The sequence below is a fragment of the Corvus moneduloides genome, chromosome 3 (assembly GCF_009650955.1).
Source record: "Corvus moneduloides isolate bCorMon1 chromosome 3, bCorMon1.pri, whole genome shotgun sequence".
NCBI classification, from domain to species: domain Eukaryota; kingdom Metazoa; phylum Chordata; class Aves; order Passeriformes; family Corvidae; genus Corvus; species Corvus moneduloides.
The window spans coordinates 84,599,276-84,625,015 of NC_045478.1; the positions used below are offsets into that span (position 1 = coordinate 84,599,276).

The window sequence follows — 25,740 nt, forward strand, 5'->3', positions numbered from 1 at the left end:
TAAAGTGCAATAAGAGTTTTCCTAGAATAACTTTTATAGTGAGTGGCATTTTCTATTCTGATTTTACTATCATTGCTGTCCTATTTTTTTCTGAGCAATTTGGAGGGGGATTGAGAAGGGTAGGGGAGTGATCAGAAACGCATGACTTACTTTTTTTCTCTAAGTGGAACTTACTGAACACAAGTTGGGGGGTGACTTTCAGTTTGATTGTTTAGGTAATTCTCATTCTCTTCTCTAGACTGGGACTTTCCAGTCATTTGCATATAGTCTCAGAACAGGTTAGATAAATAGATGTTGAGACATAAAAATAACGAGGGTAAAATGGTGGCACCAAATAAGTTCTAACACGGTTCATATAAATACACTGTGGTCTAGTTGAGAAACTGAGATCCACTTCCAATCCACAGAAAGTGATGAAATATTTACCTACAGGTTTTTATTCACATTGTGTAAAAAAAACAAACCAGTGTGGAAATACTGCACAGCAGGTAAGGAAATCCCTTAAGCATCCTTAGCAAATGTAAGTTTTCTAATGGCAAAACTGTCTTTAGAGCTGTTTTTCCTCTCTGCTGCACTGCCAAGCTTGTGTTTAGGTCCTCTTTCACTACTTAGCTCCAAGTTTTGGATTCCAGGGAGCGGTACAGCACTGGGTACAAAGTCAGTGAGGGTGGAGCAAGTGTGGCCAGTAAGTCAGGAAAAGAGGAATAATCACAAACTAAGAGCAATCATGCACTAAGAAGTGAGTCCATCTTCATGTAATGTACTCTGGCTCACTGGCAGCTGAACTGTAATACATTTACTTCGCTTGCCCATGTAACTCAGACTCATTTACACAACACGAGGCAGGACTTGCATCCCGCTCAGCTTTTGCAGTCTCCTATGCCAGTAAACCTGGCATGTGTCCTTGCTGTCCATACAGCAGACCTTTCCCTTATTTGTGGCAGGCTAACTTCCATGCAAAATGCTGGCTTCTTTCAGCTGCTTGTTCAAAGCTAAAATTCTGTGAGCTAGAAGCTGATTTTTTATGCTTACAACAAGATGAGGTGGGGTGGAGGGGTGTGGGGATGGGGGGGAAGGCAGAATTCCAAGTTTGCGTGCAGACATTTAAGGCAAGAGAAGAACTTGCCAAACTGTTGACCATTCAGCAGCTACCACTGAAATCAAGGGTCTTTTGTTCTATACTCACAATAGCATCTTAAAAATGCCTGTAAGCCCCTCGAGCAGGTGGCCTGAAGTCTACTACCCACCACCCAAGATTTTAACCCAAGCTCTCACTTTATAGCTCCGATCAAAGTCTCCCCAGACATCACCATTTCTAAGCCACTTGAAAGGTATCAGCTCCCTTAGAGCAAATAGGACTCTACCACTGAGAAAAACCAGGCCATATTCCCACATGCCCACGAAATGCTAATATTATCTTGTTGTGCAAGTTGTTGGACTAGCAAACCAGTACCCAGTGATTTACTTGTCAAACAAGCACAGGCCAGGCTGTTAGCACTTGCTAAGTGTGGGGTAAAAGGCAACACTGAAAGAGAGAGAGGCCAGGCAAGAGATTTACACATTGCTTATCAGGACAAGACACCTACTAAAAGCATGCCCAGATAGAAGGTGCTCAATGGGAAAACAGCAGAAGTGAAGAAACAGTTGGGTCAGCCAATTCACACACAATTGAAAAGCATTCTACACATTTAGGTACATTTACTAGATTTGAAAGGGAGTTTCTCTAAATAAGGCAAAGATGGGGAAAATTTTTACAGTTGACATCAGAGAGATAAGACCTAGCAATAAAAGGAATGGTTAATTTTTCACGCTCTGAAAACTGAAGATGACATAGGCAGCAAGGGAGGCTAAATCTGCTAAAAGACCATTTGCACATAGCAAGGTCAACTATTTTTAGTCATCAGCTCTTGTCAGTTTTGGGTTTCAATCCTTTTCTTCTCCTATTTCTCTGAACCCAACCAATAATTTAAAACTTTCTTATTAACAAAAAGATGGAAAGAAACAATTAATCTACAATGCAAGTCCATCATTACTATTTAAGAGACTAGTGTAAAACAAACAAACAAACAAGTATTGTATTCATATACACAGATGAGGACACAATCTACACATGGGAAGAAAAATGAGAATATTCATATTATGGTATGTACCAAAATTCTGGTCCAGGAACATTTTGTAGAAATTTGTTGGTTTTTCCCTTGTCAGAAGTCACCATTTTAAATTGATACTCCCACACTATCAAATATACTTGATCCACAGCTACACTTCCAGTGACTAATGTGAAGACACAATTGCCCTGGAAAGGTTTTAGGATACCTACACCTGTCTACTTAGATAAACAGCCTAGATGGGCTGTCTCCATCATCACATAAAGGTACTACCATAGAATCATGCTAACAGGTAAAAAAAAGCAGAAGTTATTTGTAACCCTTGATCAGGTCTGGAATCAACATTGCAGAATACAACTTCATTTTTTACAATCAGATTGGTTCAACTGTATCAAAATCAGCAGAGTTTTATTATGAATGAATGCATCAGAGTATCATAGGTGAGAAAGTACCCATCATGTACTCAATTACTTCTCCTTGTAAATGAAACACACTGAAATAAATACAAAAATACAAATAAAATCCCTGTCATTTTGCTGAAAACAAAGAAAACAAGGAAAATATTTTCTAAAAAAGGAAAACCAGATACACTGTGTGAGATCAGGCTGATACAATGATGAATATATGAAGACCTGAAAGGTCTTCAAAAAATCTTCAGCATTCTCCTCCTTTTGGAAAACAGGTTGTCACCAAGAAGAGAGAGCAGCTAATGAAAGGGGTAGCAGCAGTTCAGCTTCCATCTCTCACTTCACATTGTCTAATTTCTACCCTTTTGGACTCACTTTTTTATTGCTCAGTTCCCTAAAGCCTGAGGTTCCACTTCCCCCTATTCAAAGCCAAGCTTGTAAGAAATGACCAGGAAGGGAAAGAGCGTCACAAGAAAGCAACTCTCAGTCCCTACAAAAACAAAACAAGATAATAAATATCTACCTTCATAGTTCAAAATATAAGTTAAAGGATTGTTGCAGTGGTCAACATCTGGTGCCTTCTCTTTCCTGTCCCACTAACCAGGATTAAGACTTGTTCCCAAGTTGTTTTACACAAGGCACAACTGAAGGTGTTCCTATTCCCCCAAACGTCCCCAGTCCTCATTACAATGAAGCCGTAGGTATATCCACACCAGCTTGGTAGCTCCAAGCTCAGGGTCATATTTGTCAGCTTCCTTAGTGTAAAGCTCTGTACCTGATCAGTCTTAGTATAAATCCATCACATTTTTATTTACTGGATAGGAAGGGTACTGTGTCACATGGAAAGCACAGGGGAGCAAGAGTGTAATGGTCCTCAAGCTGGAATTTCTCATGTGTCCATGCCAGCATGTCACCCAATCGTTCCACAGGAGACATAAGCCTCCATTCTAAGTAGTCAGAACTGAGTTTTTACTTCTCCTAACATAAATACAGCCCTCCATCTGTCATTCTTAAAACAGGTGATTTATAACAGTCCAGTTGCTGCTTCCAGCATCACAAACCACTGTAGCAAAACTCTCTTTGACTTTCTTAACACCTCACGTGAACTTGTTTCTGTTTTGTACTTTTTCCCTTTTCTTTTTCAAAACTGAGATAGTATACACTTAACTTTATAGATATGAGTATTCCTACTGACGCTCAACATTTGAACCACAGCAGTGAACTGAAACATGCTCAATACTTACGGTTAGCAGGTTAATTAAATCCAAATTAGGCTCTAAATGATGAGAAGCAGTTTGCAGGGAAACCAGCTCACTCAAGGTGATGGAAAGCTGCTGCATTTTCACTATGTTAACTTTGTTCTCATCTATCCAATCAGGAAAAATGACATGGACAGCAATCAAGTCTTTCAAATGGACTCCTAAAATAGGAATTTTGAAGCCAACACAGTCAGCAAAAGCCTTGCGGTAGTTGCAGTAGTTTCCATTGGAAGAGACCAGCTCTGTCATTTCGTTCCAGTCCTACAAATAGCCAGAGAAGCAAGTCTCTGTGAAAGCATTCATAGCATTTCCTTAATCTGAGCACAACTCTTGTCAGGGTGTCGACACCGTTAATTTCCTCTCTGGCACAGGCAATCAGCCAGAGGATCTCTGTGAGCTCGTCCTGCTCCACTGAGAGGAATGCCTTTCAGGATGCCCTGCCATGATCCAAGTATTGTGCTGGTGAGACACCTGCACTGCAGAACCCATCAGACCTCAAAGAGGTGATGTTCAGCTCAATATGTCTATGTTCTGGAGTCCACCATACCTTTGTGACTTCCGAAGACAGATGAGAATGAGTCTCTTTCAGGCGAGAAATAGAGCTGTGGCTTAGACCTCCCACAACTGCCATCAGTGTGTTGAAGTTCTGGAGGTGAAGGAGCTTCTGCAGGAGAGATTAACCATGTATAATTAAAAGTTAATGAAATACAACTAGCAGCTCTTCAATGTCACACACACAGCAAGTTAAGGGAGACAAACCATCATGGCTAAAGCAGAAATCACTAAACCAGGGCACATAACAGAATGGTTCAGCATTTCATTTTTTAATTAGCTTAGCTCCAGAAGAAACACACAATAATGACAGTTGCCAACTGGAATACAACAAAGAAAAATTATTATATAGTTATGTCTGCTAGTTAAAAAATGCAGGCACACCACATCTGAACAAATAACCTCCAGTGATGTTGAACAGGCTATTCACTGAGGAAATAACACAAATAGCATCACCTGATTTGTTTACTGCAATCTCCATCTATATTCCTGCTTAGTATGGAAAGAAAAAAAGTCATCAGTGAGACTTACCTGTGCAACATTGATAAACTTTGTGATTACTTCTGCTCTTTGCTGGGGTGTCGGTTTGCTGAGAACCATGAGTTGGACCCATTTAGAGATGCCATTAAATAAAGCAATAGATCTCTCCAAAGTAGGATTGTTCTCCAAGCAGCCATGGATCACATAGCTTTGGTAGTCTGTGAACTAACAGAGAAAAGGCTCTTTCAGTAAAACAGTGGACAACTGAAGAATCAAATTGAAACGTCAGTGCTTTTTTTTCTTTTTAAAGCTCCTCTTGTTTAGAAAGTGACCATGATTCAGGGTCTGCACAACAGCTCTTCGTTAAAAGTTTTTTGCTGTTGTTTTGGTTTGGCTTTTCTTTAAATGTCAACTTACAGCTTGTTTGTGTGTTAGGAAATATAGAAGCCTGCATGATAAGTGTGATTGCTACTTCCATCTTTCCCGTAATTTACTCAACACATTTTATTCTGTGTAGTTTCATTTGACACCCTCAAGCCATAGTACTCTATAGGATCCCAAAAATTAAACTTCCTTAAATGTTTGAAAAACATTCTTCAGCTGTCCCTTAAAGGAAGGTTTTCAGTAACTAATGGCATAACTTTAGCTTGTGTATAGAGCTGCTAGCAATGCCAGACAAGATGGGTTTCTGGATCTTAGCTGATCAAAACCAGCCTGCTAGAAAAACATACGAGGGCTTATACTCTAACACAACAGATTCTTGTCTCCTAGCTGCAGATAAACAGTATTTCAGTGTTCAGATAATTTTAATTTTTTTTTTGTTATAGTTAACACTGCCCTTCCTTCTTCCCCATTTTTCTTTAAACAGGTAAAACCAAAGACAGAATTCAGACTAATCATATTCTACAATTACGTATCTTTGAGAGAACAAGTAGTACAAGATTGGTTAACTCTCACTGGTTGCAGAGAATCATTTGTGATAGGAAAATTCAGTTAGAAACAGCAAGGAAAAAAAAAAAAGAAAATCCATTGCAGGTTTGAGTTTTCTTCCTGGAATCCCCAAAGGAATTCAAATGCATCTTAAGTCTAATTAGAAATCCATGCCTTTTTTCTTGTCCTTCTCTCCTACTTTGAGGTTAGCATTGCACAGATCACAGTAGGGTGTTTTCCCATGATTTGAAGTCTAGAGTAATTAACCTTTGAACATTATTAAGTGACATCAAAAGTGATTCTATTTAGACTGGTCTCAGCTCCTCATTGATCTCTTTTTCCTTCCTCTCTTGAAACAAACAAAAAAACTCAGATATTTTTCTTAGTTTGGGAGTTTGATTTCTCTCATGCTCCTAAACACTTGAAAAAAAGGTCTCATTTTTCATCTTAGTAACTTACTGCTTCCATTTGCCACCTGATACAGTAATGGCATGTGACCCTTTCATGTGGATATTTGCCAGCAGAAATCAGCATTTCTTTTGGCATTTGTCTTACTCATTTGCTTTGTTTTAGCTTCAACTTTAGTTTTCAACCACTTTTGCCTCTAGTCCTTGTACAATCCTCTGCGAAAAGAAGCAACTGAATTTCCCTCAGTGCCAAAAATCATCAGACATGAAAAAGGTCAAGGAAATGCATGGCTATGTATATCACACGAGAGAGTATAAAGATTTACTACACTGAAATATTGAGAAAAAAATTCATAAATGTGAAACCATGTGAACACTCTTTAAAGACAGGCTCCTAATGCAAGCAACAAAGCTGTGGGCTTCTTACAGAAATTCTCCTAAATGATTTATGCTCCAAAAAAGTGAGATGCTCGGCTAGCTCAATGGGTTCCAGATGGTCAAACAGCAGGCAGGCTTTTCCTTTCTTGGAAATCTTCTTCCTCTGTGTAACTCTTCTCATCCAGTCATAGGAAGGACTGCAACAGAATAGGTATAAGTGTCAATTCTGTTTGGGTCTATGTCAGTATAGGCCACAGCTGGAATGTATCATGTAAAATTGACCATAGAAGGACCAGGAGCCTTCTGGTCTGTGACATCCAGCACATAACAAACACTTAGAATACGACATGTTCAAGAGCAGAACAGAAGAGAGGAGTTTTGGATGCACTACAACAAGTGATAAATAATAGCAGGTTTCTATCACAACAAAAGGACAACGTATTCTTCCCCATGATACAGGAAGCCATAATTAAAGATGCTTTGGAAATACAAGAAATCCAGTTCACAACAAATTCTGATACAGAATAAAAACACACTTGAATAACATCAAGGATTAATTCTTCCTCTGTAAGTGCACAGGTCCCTGGAGTAATGGACCAACAGAAGCAGCTGAATACCGTGCATGTGCCATATTTTAAAAGAAAATCTACAATATCAAATGAGATGCAAAAGCTTGTCTGGTGATGTTTAAAAGGTAACTTTCATTTCAGCTTGTCAAGGAAATAGTAGCTGTAATAATTTTGATGTGATGCAACTACAAATGTGAATGCTAAAAATTCTCCAGTTAAATAATAGAAAATATTACAAAAAACTAAGAGATTACTGGTGAGAGGACAAGAAAGCTTCTCCAAGAAGATCTAAGATTTACACAGCATTCCAGTCACTACATTGCTTGTTATTCTGTATGAAAATGTATAGGAAAAAAAAGTAATACTAATCACTTAATTGGCACTTGCTTTGCCAGAAAAATAATTTATCTCCTGTTTATATGAAAAACTTAAAGATAGGAATCTTCTCTTTATTGTGTAACTGTAACTTCAAATTTTTAGTAGCTTCAAATTTAAAGATGATTTGCAAGTGCTTTTTTTGCTCTCTCAAGATCAAGACAGCCCTTAATATTTTTATACTTTGTACAGAACTAGAATTCTGCTGTTCCAGACACTAAGATGTTGCAGCTCATGACATTCTTACATGCTGGAGATATCAATAAGATGGATGTGATCCTCATATCCGAGCTGGCTGGCTACTTCTTGAAATTCTTCAGTCAAACGAATCAGCCCAAGATCCAAGTTAAATTCTGCAGGAAATTCCAAAATCCAGTATCTGAAATCCACAGACAGCAGTTAAGAGAGACTCAGGTATAACATTCAGTGGCTGCATATATTTTACATATATCTTTTTAATAGCACTTTTTTCAGATCCACTGTTCTTTAGACAGAGAGAGTGAACTACCTCAGCCTGTTACTTCTGTAATTATTTGTGACACTGAAGTGGCAAAAGCCACTTTATCTTTTAATTTTCTTTGCTTAACTCACAACAGCACAACAAAGCAGTATTCTATTGAAATGTAAAATTAAAGTGATGTCTCAGGCGACACTCACAGAAGGCACACACATGGTGTCCTGACTCAGGCTGCCGGGACACCCAAATAACACTTGCACTTGGTCCCTGTCCAAGTGAGACAACTTGGTCTGCTCAGAAAAGACTTCTCAATGAAAATGCAAATGTGAATTTGAGCGGCAGTTCTACCACGATAACTGTGTAAAGCAGATGTAAGCCACGTAAGGTTACATGTAAACCATATAAGCCTCCTCCTCTATGTAAGGGGGAGTGGAAAAGGCTTTATCAGTCCGGCCTTCAGTAACCCCCCTCACCTTTCTTCTCAGTGATATAACTTCATCCAGAGGAAGGAGGAAAAAACATTTGTTTGAGTGAAGCAGGTTACATCATAATTACTTAAAAATTCATGCTTTCTCTTTTACAGGGAAATGTTCCTACGTAAGAACAGCCCAACACATGAAAGCTTTCCCATGGAAACAAGGTCAGAGCAGTTGGTGCAAGATTTGGAACACTCCCAACCTGTAGCAACTTTTGCATCACTAACACACTCCTGTCACCATAAATTATGTAGGGATTGCATGAACTGAAGTCTACAGCCCGGAGTCAATCTTCCTCTCCTACACTAAGTTACATCTGGAAGTAAAATGTCTCTCCTCTGTCTGGTACTCAAGTAGTCTCCCTCTGAGAGGCTGATAAATCATAACAGTCATGACCCAGATAAATTGTAACCCAAGTTTTCAGTCACCCTTTTAGCTCGATGCAGCTAAGTGTCTTAAAAGCTGGATGGCTCAACTTAATTGTTTTCAACACACAGAAATTCACTCTTCACTGTAGAATGGAGATCAAGTAAAAAAACCCAAACAAACAAAATTACATTGATAGTATTAACAGAACCATAAAACCAAAATGCTAGAGGACCAGAAGTGCATTTACCTCATGAAGTAGCAGATTTTCAATCTGAATTCATTGCAGTTCTCCCCATCGGCATCTCTATAAGTAGGTCAGCTAAAGAAAGCTTTGTGTGCCTTGATTCAGCAATGATGTTTTTATTCACTGGAGATGGATACTAGACCAGCTGAATTTAAAAAAGTATCAAACTTTTCTTCTAGAGATAACCACATTATGCTTCCGATATTTCATTCACTTTCACAACATCATAGGGGACAGAGACTATTTCCTGGTTTGCACTTTTTTTCCCCTATCAAAAATGCCACTATTCTCCAATTCTGAATATTCTGCTGAAAGGTCTCTTGCCAGCTCTGGCTAGCCAAATGTGATAATACTTACGATTACTGAATTAAGAGATAAAAATGACATATAGGTGTTTAGATATCACTGAAAATTTATAGTACTCAAAGGCCAACCTGCTGTGATACACTTGAAAAATTATCTTTGCCTCATATTTGCACTTATTCAAGGTTGATGTAAAGTCGGTATTCTTGTACATATCGAAAAAGCCCACAAAGACTTAATGTGAGAATAAAGAAGCTCACAAACTTCCACTTTTTAGACTGAAGAAAAATTTACCTCTAAACCTTGTTTGTCACTAATTAATTGGCACATTTTTACAAGCAGTCAGGAAAACAACCTGGTTTTGACACTGTAATGCCAATTTGCAGCACTTTGTGAAAGGATATGTGGACAGAAGCTTGCCAGCCAGCTCTGTTGAAGGCAGATACCACCGGTGCATTAAAAGGAAGGTTCTTGGCAAATGGCTGGAGCACTGGTTTCCTTTGTGATCTGCAAAGGAGAAACACTGAGTTAACCCCATCATAACAGAGGGGAGCTTTTATTCTTCAAGCAGAGTCAGATAGAAAAGATCAAAAGTGGAAATGTTGGTTCGTTATCTACCAATGAGGTAGGAAAGAGCACTGGAGCACAAAAATGCCCCTTGAAGAGTAACTATTGGTAGAATGCAGTGACAGTTATTAAAACTGAGGAAAAAACCCAAACCAGTGCAGATAACAGGCCATAGCTAAAAAACCAGGGCATGGGCACCACTGTGCTAAACTTTGCGCATCAAGAGGGTGGGAAGATGATTTATGTACAACTACTTCCAGTATTTATTTTGTTGCAGCTTTATAGCTTTAAGTTAGCAGTTAAGTTAATAATAAATGATCTGCTTCAAGGAATTCAATGTTAAAGGAACATCTCCCATCTGTGGCCAAGGTTGCATCTCCAGCTGCCTAACAGAGACCCTTGTGTCTTTGCAGTGTAGCCACTGAAACGACACAAAGAGTCATTCCCTGGCAGGCTGGCTGACAATCAGTCTTCCCCAACATCTGCAATGTTAGATTATTCTGTCTGTCACTTTTTTAGAAGACAGTAGATGATATGATGTACAAAACAGGAGCCACACACGGACTGTGCTTGGTAAGAGAGTGTGTATACAAGAGGAGACACTATTTCCAACAGACAACAAGTGTGAGGGCTCTGCTAATACTTTAATGAAGTTGTAGAACGAAACGTTTGATGGTGGTCTACAGAAACAGATGTGTGGGATTCACTGCAGCTGGTAGCAAGGTTTGTCCATCCATCGATTGTTCAGTCTCTCTCACCTTTAGACACTTGTTTCTCCCCACATGGCAAAAAAAAAATTAGTACTTCATTCCAATCAAAAGCTGTCCTGCATCTCAAGAGAATCTAAATGTAGCCTTGTGAATCAAAGCCCCATTTGAAAACATTTAAGCCTGCCCATGAACTCATTTGACTGCAATGTGATATATGTCATGATTAATGGTGTTATGGATCAAGGTCTTTTTTATCACTTCTTTCCCTCAGACCTGGTACATCTCATTTTAATAAGAGTAAGAAGATTACATGAGCATTAGGTCATATACTTGCCAATTATTGCATGATGATTTGGAAAACCTTTAAAAAAATGACTGGTCAAAACCACAGCTGTGTAACCACTCCAGACAAAGATCAACGCCAGAAATAACTCCTTGAATAATTCATCTAAACATTTCTCTTGGTAAAGGCCAGCATTTTAAAAACTACCATGCCCACAATTGTGCATTATCTGTATTAAGAAAATTTAATACAGTAAGCATATGATTAAAATTCTGGCTTGCATGATTCTGGGCCAAACTGAAACATGGAAAATTTTAGAGAACAGGAATGTCCTTAGACAAGAGAAAGACTGGCTAAACCAGAGAACAGCAGGACTTATATTAAAAGATTAATTTCAATAACAACAAAATAAAATATTGAAAGAGCATACCAAACATTTCAATACAAGTGTTCAAAAGCTCATCTAATGTTGCAGCCTTTCCAAGAGTGTTTGACCCCATTGTCTTTTAATCGTTGTCAAAAAATAAGACACATTTTCACCAAGTAGAAGGATGCTTCTTCAGATGCCCAGCTTTTTCACTTTATATTGTTGGTTGCATTCTTAGCTGGACTTCAATGAAAATCTGAAGAAAGTAAAAGAAATCATAATTATATGACCGTACGGAAGAATTGTCAGGATGCAATGCTTACAGTTCAACTCATCTTTTCTATAAACTGCTTTTTCCCCACATGACACAGAGCATATGAAAGATTGCCATAAGCTTTCCCTTCATTCCAGCTTGTGTTTCTAAGCATTGTCCAATTGTTTGTCCACTAGCACAAAATAAATCCACAGAAAGGGTCATAAAACAGAAACCAGATGGTAAATGAAGGCCTGCATGTACAATGACGCACATTTTGTTCAAGTCATTCTATTTACACTTGATAAGTCACTTTTTGTTAATAACACTGCTTTTATGTTTTTAAGCATAACCATTTTTTTCCCCTGAGGTTACTGGCTTGTGATAATACTAATGGTCTTAATTGGCACAGACCACATAAAATGTTTAATGAAGTTCATAGCAAACATTAAACTAGGAGGCAATTTTTCAAAGGACCTTAAGATCAGCTTTTTAAAATAAAATAAATCTTCCCACAGTAGCTGGGCAGTCACAGAAAGCTGAACACATAAAGAAACTTCTGGATTTTATTATACTTCTACTATGCATTTAAATATCAAATATTCATTTACCTGAAGATGCACTGAATTCCCTGTTTGCAAGCTTTTGGAAGTTATTTTAAAGGTTATATTTAAAGAACAGAAGAAGTAGTGTTGCATCACTACTTGCAACAAATTGAGGAGAAACTAATCCTTTTCCACAGCTGTAAACAGAGCACGCACTTAAGAAAAAGGGGGAGGTGGGTATACAGTGGTCCTTGGCTTCAAGCCTGTGTAGCAGGTGATGTCCTAAGGGTTGGCTCTGGGGATGGACTGGGCAGCCTCAACCCTTCATGCTAGAGCTGGACTATCACCAAACCCAAAGCTGTGTCAAGTGAACCAGAGAATGCAGAGATGCGTGGCTCTCTAACCTGCTGGTCAGGCCACATGAGCCATGGTTACCCTAGGGTCAGTCTTTCTTCCCAAGACTGTTTATGTATTTAAAGTGTAAAAAAGTAAGCAGAGCATTTGCTTGATTTACTTTCAGAGTTAGCCAGCAGCTGTGCAGTGTTTTTCAAGTTCTAAGTGCACAAGTGTGTACACTTAACTTTTGCTTGAATCCCACTTTGGGCATGTTTGTCCTTTTTGACCATCCCCCAAATCCTTCTCTAAGTGCTTAAAGAACTGGTGTGATTTTTGCAAAGTCAGCTATCTAGCTCTTCCAAATTCATCTGACTTAGGTTTCTTTCAAGAGGAGAAAAATAAAATAATTTGCCATTTCAAAATATTTTTTAGTCAGCTCTTCAAAAATTAAATGGGGAAAAGTTATGGCATTTTCTGTCTAACCCTAGAAATTGCCAAGCATGAAATGTAGGATCTGGCTTTTCAGTTTTGTTGGTATTCCCATCCTCCATAATATAAAGCATAGGAGAGTATCATCTTTGTCTTCCACTGACAGCAGTATAAAAGCAGCCATACAGTAATTAACAAATAATGCCCTGGGTAAAATTGAAGGTTTGGGGTTTTTCTTCAATTTTACAACTGCTTAAGTGGCAGACACCTAGATCCTGACATTACAGTGCTGTCCTCCCAAACAGCCTATCTGACCTCTAAAGGTCAGAGAATTATTATAATAATGATGCTTAAAGAAGAATAAAACTTTTCCACCAAGTGAAGAACTGGTTGACTGGGTCTGAGCCAAAACCTGATATCACATCTCTTGACTGCGGACTCCAAAACCCACAACCATTACATCATTATTTGTGTGATTAAGCACTGCTGTTCTGCTAAAAGAACAAAAGGCTTGTCCATGACCATGCCACAATGGTATCCAACCACACATCAGCACCCATAGGGATGGATGAGTAAAATACCACTCTAAATTTCATCTACATAAATTAAATAAACTATATTCTGTCAATGGTTCAGTGCAAGAAGGACACAAAATTTAAAATACAATAAAATCATAGCAGAGTTTTTCTACATATAAATAATTAAAAACATTTGAAAGATGTGGCTGTTATTAAAAAATTGATTGCCAGAAGTGCAGTTGGACTTCCAAATAAAGATAACTTTGAGAATCTCTGCCCCCAGCTACTTCCCAGTGTAACACTTAAGCACCTTATTGCCATCCAGCAGTTTCAGGGAATGATTGCACACTATAAAGAAACGAATAAATAATTTTTTGCTTTATAATGGAATTATAAACCTTATTGAGTTTACTGTGATTAACATAGGCTATTAAGGACACAGGAGGCACACAATCCTCCACAGCCACCCATTCGCATTTCCTTATCAGTCCACTTGGAATTACAGTCTCCCCTGCTGGAAGCCCACCACATGGTGGGAAGGGGTTTCAGGGGATAATCAGGAATGGGTGAAGACTGCAACAGCAGCAATACCAAAAACATAGACCTTAGCACTCCCTCAAAGACAACAGCTTTTCCTAAGGGACCTCCTTCTTTTAGGCAATAGAAACAACTGTGATATCCCTATGAACCAAGCCATTGTATCGGGCATGTCATACTTTATTTCATGAAATATTTCTATCATGGGATGTGTACTTCCTCCTTAGGGAGAAAGCAGAAACATCTGCAGTGATATGCTCAGAGGCTAGAAGTTTGCCATGGACTGAACTACAAAACATAGAAATCCTTCCAAGTCCTGCCATCACCCTGACTGCCACATACACACAGCTGTTTTCAGCAGATGGGTTTCCCTAGTATTTTCTTGCAGTGTAATTGCATTTTGTGATCAACATTTTGGAAGTCTTGAGATGGTGCTATTGTGGACTGTCTAGATAGATTACTTAAAACAAGTATGTAGGCTGTGAGCTCTTGAGACAGTTGTGGTCAGGTGCAATCCATTAGTGTTTAGAAGAAACAGGATGCCCTGCCAGCAAACTTGTGGTTATGCAAAAGCACCAAGTGGTGTGAACAGGGTGGGCAGCATGAAGCGAAGTTTTAAATGCTGGCTACTGCCATTAGTAAAACCAAAAGGCATCACTTCTACTGCTGGAGGCTGCCAAGGGGAGGTCCACACCTACAACCTATGGCAGTTTAAATAATGTTGAAATGTCTTGCCTGTACAAATCCCTGTGGCTGTCTCTCGTGGATTTCAAGCAAGTTATATCAGTTACAGTCAGTTTTAAATAGGCTTAAATTTTATATACAGGGTAATATTTATTCAGCTAAATTAAATTCAAGCAGCTTTTTAGCCAGGCCAAAGTAAATGTACCTGTAGCATTTCCCCCATTTATTAAAAGTGGGCTACTTTCCTTCTACTTAAAGAAATAAATAGATGCACATACAAAGAGTCCCACCTTGATACAGAGGCACCTCTATGGGTCTCAGTTTATCCACAAACTTTCCAGAGGCCTGCATACAGAAGACTCGTATTCTTTACAAGATTAGGACAGTCTTCGGGTTTTAAGTAAGCCAGACCTCCCCTCATCCTCCCTCCTCCAAGCCTACACAACACATCAGTGAATGCTTGCATTAAACAGCTTCCACCTTGCTGCTGGAGGAGTGCTAGGTGTGAGCAGCTCAACAGGGAAATCCAATAAGTAGCAGTATACAGAAAAAGAAGCTGAGGAAAAAAACATGAGTCTCATGAGAAAGCTTAAGGGTACCTTCCCTTGATACAACTTTTTCCATTATTCTGTCTTAATTGTATCCAGGGCAAGCTCTTCAGGACAGAGGTCATCTGCTACCCTGTAGATGTAGTGGAGGCTCTTTCTTCTTACTAGTCCCCACACATATTAGTGCAATTACCTAATACACTACACTAATACATACTACAATTACATAATAAGAATCCCAGCTGGGACTGCACCTTTGCCTACACAGGTGCAATCAAGACATCAGTTTGGGCTCAAATCAACACAGCTTAGGTTGCCTGCTGTGTGATTCCTGGAGTTTACTCTCTCCCAGCAGTTAAGTATTTCTTGTAGCTGGTCAGTACCAGTTTATTTATTACAGTACACACAAGTCTATTCCTAGGAAACTCTGAGCAAGTGACACGGGGTCAGGTTTCTCCAGCATGTGACACAGGCAGAAGCCGTGCTAGGCGGGACAAGGCAGAGATGCTGGGCTGTCAGGCAGCCTAATGCCACTGCTTCTGCCCAGCCCATGACCTCAGCCATCACATGCAGCTGGCTACAGGATGGCACATCTGGTTTACCAGTGACGTTTGTTGTGTAGAGCAAGGACACAGAACAAGAGAGAGATTGCTGCAGGCAGGAGAGGAATGAAAATGAAGTATGGGAGTCTTGGGCTCATCTGACTTCCCAGTACTCATTCACCTTTGCTGCATACCTTCAGATAGTAGTTACACAATAAACCACATCAGCTGTCTGCACCCTATTGCTTTGATTCACTCTTTTTTTGGATCAAAGGGGAACTTCAAAAGACACTGAACAACAGAGTGGGAGGTCTGTGTTTGAAAAGAGGACAGGGCAGGGGGATGGATAAGCATACGCTGCTGGTGGCTGGCTAAAGCCAATCCTTTGGCGAGACAAGCAGCAGTGCATGAGGTCAGGGACGGTACTCAGTTTCTCTCCACTGCTGCTCCCTTCTCACTCTTGTCCTATGCTCCAGCATGGGTTCTCTGCGGGCCACAGTCCCTTCAGAGGTGCAGTTGCTCTGCCTTGAACATATCAGTGGGCCAGAGTCTCTTCAGGGAAGTACCTGCTCTGCCACAGAGCACTTCCTTGTCCTCTGACTTCATTATTCTCTCTCTTCTTCCTTCCTCCTATGCATTCCTGTGTTTCCCCCTCCTCAGAACTGTTTGCCTTTTCTTAAATAAGTTTTTACAGAGGTGCCATCAGGTTGGCTGGTGGGCTCAGCTGCATGGGGTCCCTTGCAAAGACAACTGGAAGTGGCTGTGGTTGACACAGGGCAGCCCCTGGCCTCCTCCCACAGAGGCCATGCCTACAGACTCTCTGCTGCCAAAACCTTGCTATTTACATCCAGTATGGTCTCTAAGGAATGAACACTTGTGCCTTAACACCAAAGTATTCAAGTTACAAATTCTCAAAATATGTTTTATTATGCTTAATTTTGAGGGAAGGCTCCGCTAAGCTTAATACTGACTTTCACAAGTCACCCAATTAACATAGAAACGTATTAAAAGCCGTTTCAAGCCCTAGACCTCTTCTATGGGAACAGAGGTTGAATTAATACAGCCACAGGTAAGAGACCAAGTGGATATATGCATCCACTCACATGGACTACCCAGCTGTTAGTTGAGAGCCACATGGTGTCTTGTACAAGTTCATAAATTAGCATATGGAGTACAATACATGCTGACCTAAGATAAAAGAGAAGCTTACAGAAATCATGAGGAATGCCAATGGACAGTCACACAACCAAATACTTTCAGTAATCAGGAAATCACTTGATTAAGGCTTGAGGTGCTTAGACAACATTTTGTTTAGCATTCTTTCTGCGAAATATAACCGAGATGACTTCAGAGACAATGTAACACCTCCACCACCACCACCTCAAGGTTTTCTCCCTTAAAATCCGCCTAAAATAATGGATAACTTAGTAACTGGATTTGTAAAAGCAACGAAGGTTTCATTCCCAATTGCAACACTAGCATTCTATGGAACTGGTTATCTACCATATTTTAGGTTTATCCCATCCACTTCTATATTTGTTTCCTGTATTTCCTTTGCTGGCATTTGCCTCTGTAATTTTAACTCCAGCTAATACATGGCAGTAAAATCTGGTTTGTTCCATATACTATGCTGATGACATCTTCCGCTTTCCATGGGTCAAGGTAGTACAGTTGCCCAGAATGCATCAGGTTAAAAGGGAGAGCTAAGGAAGACTTTAGATTACTTTCAAAAGAAGGAAAACTTCCAGCCATACTTCTCAGTAGATTTTTCACAAAAACTATTTCGTTATTTCCAGTAAAGTAAAATCACATTATCAATATCAGAGATTTGACTAACATGTGTGACACCAGGGGATGCAGCTCTTCTGAGAATCTTTGTGCTTCAGACACATCAGATATCTCCAGCACTGAGGGAGAGGACAGCAACAGCAGTAAGAGTTTTACATACTCTAACTTGATCTTTTTTCAGAAGCCAAGCAAGACACCATCAATACCTCCTACAAGCCATCCTACTGTCTGTAAGCCTTCTGAGGAACTCTTGGCAATTACCTCTGCTATTCACAGACTTGAATAGAGCATCTTTCAAGAGTAAGTCTGCTTTTTTAGCCTAGTCAAGTCAGGGTTAAAATACATTTTATCAGCATATATTCACAACTGGTTACACTGTTACATGCCTAATGAGGCTGGTCAAGCCCAAGTAAAAACCAATTTTTTTAGTTATTTTAAAAAACATCTGGGGAGGTAATCAACCCTTCAGTTCTGAAAGACAAGCTCCCAGAATATATATTACCATATACCTGTTACAAAACATTTTAGTATTTTATTACTGCTTACCTTAGCCATCTATATTCTCTTAAGGACAAGCTAGAAAAATCACATTTATTAATTAGATTACTAAGAAAACCTAGGCCCTATCTGCCTAGACTTTCTCGTACATTCAGCTTGAAGATCTACCACAGCGCTTGTTATATCTTATTTTTTACTAAGCCAAAATTTTTCCATAGTAGCATGGTCCCTGGATAGAGACTTCTTTCAAGCTGTTAAATATTCCAAGAGTTATGACAGTTTTAGAAGTCAGCACTGCTTTCAGTTTCACACAACTTTTCAATCAATTTTAAGTCAAAGAGGACTCACAAGAGCACGTAACTTGTATAAAAATCCAGTAAGTTGGGTATCAAGTTCTTAGCTAATGAACCCATAGCTTCTAAATCAATGTTTCACTTGGAAGAAGCTTTTTCACTCCATATCATTCTGTAATCTCCAGTTATTTCCCACTGTAGACTAACTACTCATGGAATAGTACTTTCTGGGCCCCGCACTGGGAGACAGCCACACTGCAAACGTCTGTGCCACTCTTTGTAATGATGCCGCAGGGATTGCAGACACATGGGGTGCTTTTCAAGCCCGCCAAGCCCCACAGGCTTGTGCTGGTCACCAAGACAGTAGAGATTATAGCTAAGTGTCCCAAAAAGTAACATTTTAAAACACTCCCCCTCTTCCACTGGCCATCTCTGCAGCTATGTTGTATCAAGGTAAGACAAAATTATTATCTGCAGTCACAGATACCAGTGAGGAGAATTCAACACCTCCAACTTACCTGCTATCATTTCCAGCAAAGATGATCATACTTGATTTCTCACTCTTTCTGGTTTCTGGCCTTTCCCAAACTGAGGAACTGCAGTTACTTTGCATCTACTAGAAGCACAGGTATCACCATGTGAAAAGGGGCAGTTAAGTGCATGCTCATTTTTCTTCTTCAGTCCTGTTATGCCCTGTATTCCCTCACAAATTCACAATCCATACCTACCCTAGTGTGAGGAGTGGCCTCCGTGTGTAGTGAGAGCAGTTTTGTTGCTGACTTTTCCTCCTGTGACTACAATCAAAACCTAGGTTGGCTTCAGAAATATCTCAACCACGTATTTACAGCCTGGGAAGTCCTTATCAGTGCAGTAAATTGAAGGCAGCAACTGGCAAAACAATAAAGGCAGGAAGAGGGTTTCAGAGACTTAAGTAATGGGAAACTGGATGTCTGAGATGGAGCAAGACAGAGTTAAAAGGACAGAGGGCAGGACAAAGCTTTGGCTCCTTTTGCTCATTTGGCTGTTATGGTGCATTTGTAATCGGATAATCCTTTGTTTTCCCTTTGATGAATGTAGAAAATGGTTCACACGTAACTGCTATTTCCCCACAGACCTGTTAATAGGTCCCAGACAAGGAGGGAGGCTGGACCAGTTGCTAATGGCCAGCAACCCTTCTCACTCCCTGGTGGCAGCTGCCCATTCATTGGGGAGCTGTTGCTCTTTAGGGAGAGAATGCAAATTAAAATGGTATGCAAGGAGACAGTGACAGACACTCATGGCAGCAGCCAGACCTGCTGCGTGACCCTTGGAGCTCATGCAAATTGCAGTCTCCTGCACACTCACACCAAGCAGGGATGCTTGTCCCGGGTGGTGCTATGGTTTCACAGCTGCAGAAGTCACCAGCGTCTCACGACTCACAGGCAAACAGGCCTGCAAGAAAGAGGCTGGTAGAGTAGAAACACAGCCAGGAGCTCAGGAGAGATCCAGTATCTTTCTTTTTGGAATTCTGTCAGCAGATGCTGGACATCAAAATGTATAAGCAGTTTCTCACCTCTAGTTATAATTTCTGAGATTCCCTTGGGAAGATGGGTGAAACAATGGCAGCTTCAGATTCCTAATGATGCAAAGAGAGTATTTTAAACACAGGCATACAGTGCTTCTTGGGCCAGTTCAGAGTTTTTTTAAACACTAAGCCTCCAACAGAGAAGAGCAGTAAAGAGATTATTTGCTGGTTTTATTGTGTCTGACTAGATTTTATACTTTATTTTCAGAGGTAACAAAGCAACCATCAGTGAGCTGACAACTTTGTTTCCTCACCAAGCAATCTACTGAGAAACATACGCAGGTTAGTACAAACATGAAGACACAGCAAACCTCTAAAACTGTTTATGATACAAGAAGTCTACAGAGTACAGGATATGAGAACAGCGTCACCACAGTTCCTATATTTCTATATCCAAGCTCTTGGAACAGAGTGAGTTTTATTAATAATCACATACCTTCCTAACAATAAGACAGCTTGCAGCCAACAAATTAAATGCCTTCTTTAAAAAGAGACTCATGTAAGAGTGTGCTATATGTGAAAATATACAGAACAGCAAGACAACTTGAAAAAGGGGAAGGAGCAGTGTAAAAAAACTCTCAAAAAAAAAAAAAAAGAGGAAAAGCATCTTAGAGTTCCTGCTTTAATAAGTAATACTTCAAACAAGCAACTTCGGTCTTTATTTTGCTAAGATTATTTTGGCAGTTATATATTTATTGTATGAAAGAATATTTAAGACAGGACTGCAGCTACACAAATATCCCACTTCCACAGCCACAGAACACACTGCTACCATAGGACTTCAGAAAAACAAAGCTTATCAAAACCAGTTGGTTATGTTTGCAAAGCTCATGTCTTAAGATACAACACTGTAATTCTTTAAACCTCATGTATGCTAAAGATTCACCACTATCTGAAAAGCAACTAGAGCAGTTGCTGTAGTTGTAACAGCTGAGAATCACATACTGCACCCAGTACACTTTTGTCTCTGTAGATAAAACCCTGTCAGTTAATTATTAGTATAACAACTTCGCAGTAGCCAGTTCGGACCATCCCAAGCAACTTGAAAGACTATTAAATTCATCCAAACCTGTTTGTTTTGTATTTATAGAGAACACCCATAAATCTTTACTCCTTAGCATATAATTATCAAATTTCAGGACCTTACCAGAATTTCTTTATGTATCTGCTAAACCTCAACAATAGTAAAAAAAAAAAATCCTGTGGCTATGTAGTAAAGCTAGTATCAAGTGAAAAATGTGGTCAAGTAACGACAAGAAATTAAAGGGTGAAGGGGTTGGGAAGATCTTGATTTAAAAGCTGATTTAGAGACTTAGGGACTTGTTTTTCTTCCCCAGTATTTAGCATTGAAAGACTGGCTGCTATTGCAGTCAGGTTTTCAGAACAGCTCAGTCCTTTTCTAGTTTACTTACAGGAGCAAATTATATTTCTATAAGCACTAGTATACCAGATAACCATACTCAAGTTAAATCTTACACCAATTTCTATTTCAATGTCATTAAATCAGTTCAAGAATTCAAAAAGGAGAAGGAAACACAGACACAAAGCAAATTGCAAACGGGCCTTTGCTTAAGATACATTAATCTGAAAATCACGTCTCTTATTTTAGTTCTGCAATATGAGCTGAGAACTAGATCCAAAAGAAGGATTAAGAGCCTAAATCCTGGATCCTTTTTACTTCTACAGCCTGACTCCAGGGGTATGTTTCTCAACCTGGTCTCTCACTTCTCACCTCCTCAGCCCAGAAGGTGACTGCCTAGAGCTTGTAACCTCTTTCTGCACTTTCAGTATTAAAGTCTGAATCAGCAACATCAAGAAGCTCCCTACTTAGGTCACTCCTAAATCCTTTTGGGCTATGTACATGCAAAAGTCCTCCGCCTTGTCTGTGTTAAGCATCCTTTAGTCACACCTAACATGTCAATCCCACACTACACAGGTGCAGTCATGATGCCCAAGTTCTTTTTCCAAGAGCTCTGAACACTCCTTAAAGCTATGAGAGATACAGGATCAACTCTTCCTGTTAATGGAAGGATTGCAGATCTCACACTGTCGTGCTGAGACTATAGAGGAGATTTACCATCCTCAGAATCTCGGTGTAATTCCATATTACAGGCAATAATGAAGTTTTTGTGGTCTGCAGAGAGCGAGCAAGCAAGAGCATGACTGTGTCATTTAAGGGGAAGAGCACTCACTCAAGAAGAGGGGAAAAAAAGTGAATCCTAGTTCCTTCCCCAATTCCTACTTTAGATAAAAATATACAGACAGTCATTAGGGCAGGGCCTGGAAACCAAGAGTTTTAGGAAGGGTGGCAGCTGTTCCAGGAAGTATGTGTTCATGAATTCAGCAAAGCAGAACATGAGTAAGCAAGCTAAAGTAGGCAAGACATCTTTAGCAGAGGAGATTATTATTAGTCTTTTAAGGAAGCTATTTCATGAACGGTGTGATAAGACTGGAATGTCATGGCTATTCTGATGTGGATGACAAAAATCACAAATATCCAGACAGTGAGTTGACTCAAGCCCTAATTCAGCAAACTTTTTCAGATGTAATTTTCCCCACTGGTAATCAATTCTGTACTTGCACGAGCTGGGGGTTTTTTTACTTCCCACTAGCAACACCAGAAATTTCCAAACAAGCTCTGGGCTCAAACAATGCGTTGATGCAAAACAAACAATTTACCAATGTGTGCCACATGAACCAGCACCAAGTTTATGGATTGGGTGGACCTAACTGAAGTATGGGTTATGAATAGAAGCCTATCTGTACTAATGCTACTTCAGATTAAGGGAATTCAATTTGTTGAGACCAGAGTTTAAGCTGGAGAAACATTACATCTTTCTAAAGAACACGACCAAGAACACAGCATTACAACAAAGAATATATGCAACCTTTGGTCACGTGTCAAAGGCAGCCTTATCAACATGTCTAGCAAGCATGCAAATACCCCCCCATACAAGCCGTGTTCAGTCTGTTTGACCATATCATGTATGGCTTACTTAAATTCTACTCTCTAAGACTGATTTCTACATTGAAAATCTTCAATCTGTTTCAGCCATGGGGAGCAAAGTATGCTTCAAAAGTAATGGAAAATCCTTGTTCATCTCAAAGATCCTGCTCCTGCACACACCTGCACTCCAGACCCCCTCGCACAAGCCCATCACTGCTCTGAGCAGAGCAGGTTTCCATAGAAGGGGTTGAAAAGAGAGGCAGTTTTAACAGGAGTGGAAGGAGTTATATATGGAAATGTGTTAATACATATAGCACGTAATATCAATATGTGTATCTCAGCTACTGCATATTAAGCTTGGTATGACTTTTGTGCTAGTCCAAAGCAGACATATGATGCTGAATCACTAATGTTAAATTTGTGTTAATTTAAGATGGTACAGTTATTTTCTCCTTGCAGGAGCTAAATATATGAAGTATCTGAACAATAATAGCTCGGGTCTCACTAATTTTGCACATATTATTATGCCTGGCAGGTTCTTGAGATGCTGAAGCCTTTTCCCCTTGCCCGAGAAACTCCAGATCGTTAGTAAAGAGCATATGCATAAATCACAGGTGGGAGAGTACTCTATAGAGAGAGTCAAACCATTTCACTTCTTTGAATGTGGTAAAGGGGAGCAGTTTTTCAGAGAAGTGAGACAGCAGATGGCCACCGAAACAACCAAAGCAGTTCTCAGGAGTAATTGTATTTTCTGCTGAGCTGTAAACATCAGTCCTGTGGGTATTTCCACACACCCACATGTTGATTCTGACCTCATACACACTTAGAGGTTAGCTGAGCTTTCTCATGGGATCTCTCATGAATTCAGCTCAGCAAATACCTATGTATTTGCAGGATTAGTCTTTGTATCTGATCTGGACTCACCAAATCTGTTTTGTTGATGTTACTGGTGCTTGCAGCTGATATTCTTTTACATTCATTACAAGAGGAAAGCTCTCCCCCCCACCCCCTGTCACAATACCTCTATTCTGATGGTCAGGTGGTTTTTAGATATGTTGTACCAATAAGAAAACCTATTAATGAAAAGGAACTACTGCACTGGCTATTCCCATTGAATAGAAAAAGCACAGAGAAAAGCGATGAAGAGCAAAAACCAAAAGTCCTGAGAATTTGTTGCAGGCTTTTGATTCAAACTCTTAGGTATAAAATATTCTTATTTCTCACTTGTAAGAAAGGGTCAACATGAAAACACATTTATCAACTTCAGCAGTGAAAAGTGAATATACCATAAATATGTTAACAGAAAACACTCAGAGCAAGTTGTGTAGAGTACCTGTACAAATGTATTGCAGCCAGGCCTGGACGGCTTAGGGAAAAAAGAAAACCACACAAATACCCTTACAGTATTTTTAAAAGTAGTTTCCTCTCTTTATTCAGGAACATCCTGGGAGTGGCTCCTTGGTACAATGGCATTTTCAACTAGGGAGAGGGTCTAGCACAACTGCAGCTGCTCCTCAGCTAGATGTTTTGATATAGAGCAGAAATATACCCATTCAGATGCCAGGCTGCCCTGATCATTTCCTCAGAGTAAAGGGAAAAGATTTAACAGGAACCTTATGACACTGTCAGTGACAATGGTATGCGCTGAGCTTCTGCACAAGGACAGCAATGTTACCCAATCTCCTGTACAATGTAATAAAAAGAAATCCAGGATGAGCTTTCAGTTACGTATTGGGCTTTCTAAAGACGCATCAAGGGGAAATGCAAGGGCAGAGCACTTCTCTGAACAAAAATCTGAAATTTAATTAATGTGCTTCATGCCTATGCACACCTGCCTTGACTTATGTGAACATAATAATGGGGGTGTATATTCAAAAAGCTGAGCACTGGTTTTTAGGAGACTAGGATATTATAATATAAAAGGGTGGTGGTACAGAGGTTGTGTTTTCTGCTCAAGTGCAAAACCAGTGTGTGCCCCAGTGGTGTTCCATGACTGATGCTGCAGTGACAGATGTTGCAGTTAGAATTCATGAGAAAAGCCGAAAAGTGAGGAGAGCCTGACTACTGCACTTATTTCTCAAAGTACACTGTCTGTGTTTAACAGTAAGTATTCTTACCAAAATGGGTTAGTGATAAGGATTGAATCAATTATAGTCTTGAGAATCTTGTGATGTTGATCAAGTTTTCTTCATTTTGTGTACAGAGAATTAAAAAATCTAGTAATGAGTCTTGAATTAAGTTCAGAATCAGATACAGAAATGACAGTGGGAAGCTGTAAATAAAGCAGGGATTTTTATCTTAAACTTTGCAGATCCAAGTGATGAGTTATACTCCTTGATTGTAAATTATCTTAATAACCAATAGTATAGAGGCACAAAACTGAGCTCTCCCACCACATTTCTTTGAGCCAATTCAAGTTACCACTATAAGAACATGTTTTCAGACATTATTATCTGAAGGCGAGCTCAGCAGTGCAGTTATCTGAAGTTTACTTTGTAATCATAATTTTGTCTCTTTTATATTACCCTTAATTCCCAGGGCTGCCTGAGAATAAAATCAGCTGCAAAAGAGGCACATATAGTTGGCTCACAGTCCAGCTGGTGCAGAGCCATATGGCTTTACATCAACCTTCTGCACCAATACTGGCACAGTGGTTGTAGAGAAGCAGGGAAGAAGTTACAGCAGGTATGGACTGAGCTCACATCTATTTTCTGGTGGATTTGGGGTTTAACTTAGGTTTAAAACTTGGTCCTTCAACAGACCTGGACAGTTTGCTTAACAGAGAACACTCATTGCAAATACAAAATGCAGTGTCTGGAAACAAACACATGATGGCATAGTCTTACTCAAAAACCAGAATTCCTTCTAAAAGTCTTCAATTTCTGGAAAAAAATAAATTTATTCTGAGATCAGAATAAAAAGCAACAGGAGACAAGTTATTCTCCCTGCCCCACATGGAACATGGAATGGAGATGTGGACAGGCTGGAGGGGGCCCATTGCAGCCAAGGTTCCCAGG

The 25,740-nt window shown here is 39.7% G+C and overlaps 1 protein-coding gene across 12 annotated transcripts in view; it reads right to left on the reverse strand.

Annotated features, from left to right (window-relative positions):
- Positions 1-25,740, reverse strand: part of RASGRP3 (RAS guanyl releasing protein 3) — a 56,188-nt gene that overhangs the window by 17,329 nt on the left and 13,119 nt on the right. For 4 of the 12 annotated variants that reach the window (XM_032102517.1, XM_032102518.1, XM_032102526.1 and 1 more), the window contains exons 2-12: positions 19,765-19,827; positions 18,941-19,100; positions 18,731-18,828; positions 11,305-11,497; positions 9,719-9,821; positions 9,015-9,077; positions 7,713-7,844; positions 6,571-6,718; positions 4,858-5,031; positions 4,322-4,438; positions 3,760-4,035 (exon numbers count right to left, since the gene is read on the reverse strand). In XM_032102517.1, the coding sequence (XP_031958408.1) occupies positions 3,760-4,035; positions 4,322-4,438; positions 4,858-5,031; positions 6,571-6,718; positions 7,713-7,844; positions 9,015-9,077; positions 9,719-9,821; positions 11,305-11,374 (1,083 nt within the window). In that variant the 5' untranslated portion in view covers positions 11,375-11,497; positions 18,731-18,828; positions 18,941-19,100; positions 19,765-19,827. The remainder of the gene's footprint in view (positions 1-3,759; positions 4,036-4,321; positions 4,439-4,857; positions 5,032-6,570; positions 6,719-7,712; positions 7,845-9,014; positions 9,078-9,718; positions 9,822-11,304; positions 11,498-18,730; positions 18,829-18,940; positions 19,101-19,764; positions 19,828-25,740) is intronic. The other 8 variants (XM_032102519.1, XM_032102520.1, XM_032102524.1 and 5 more) reach the window with 6 other exon arrangements.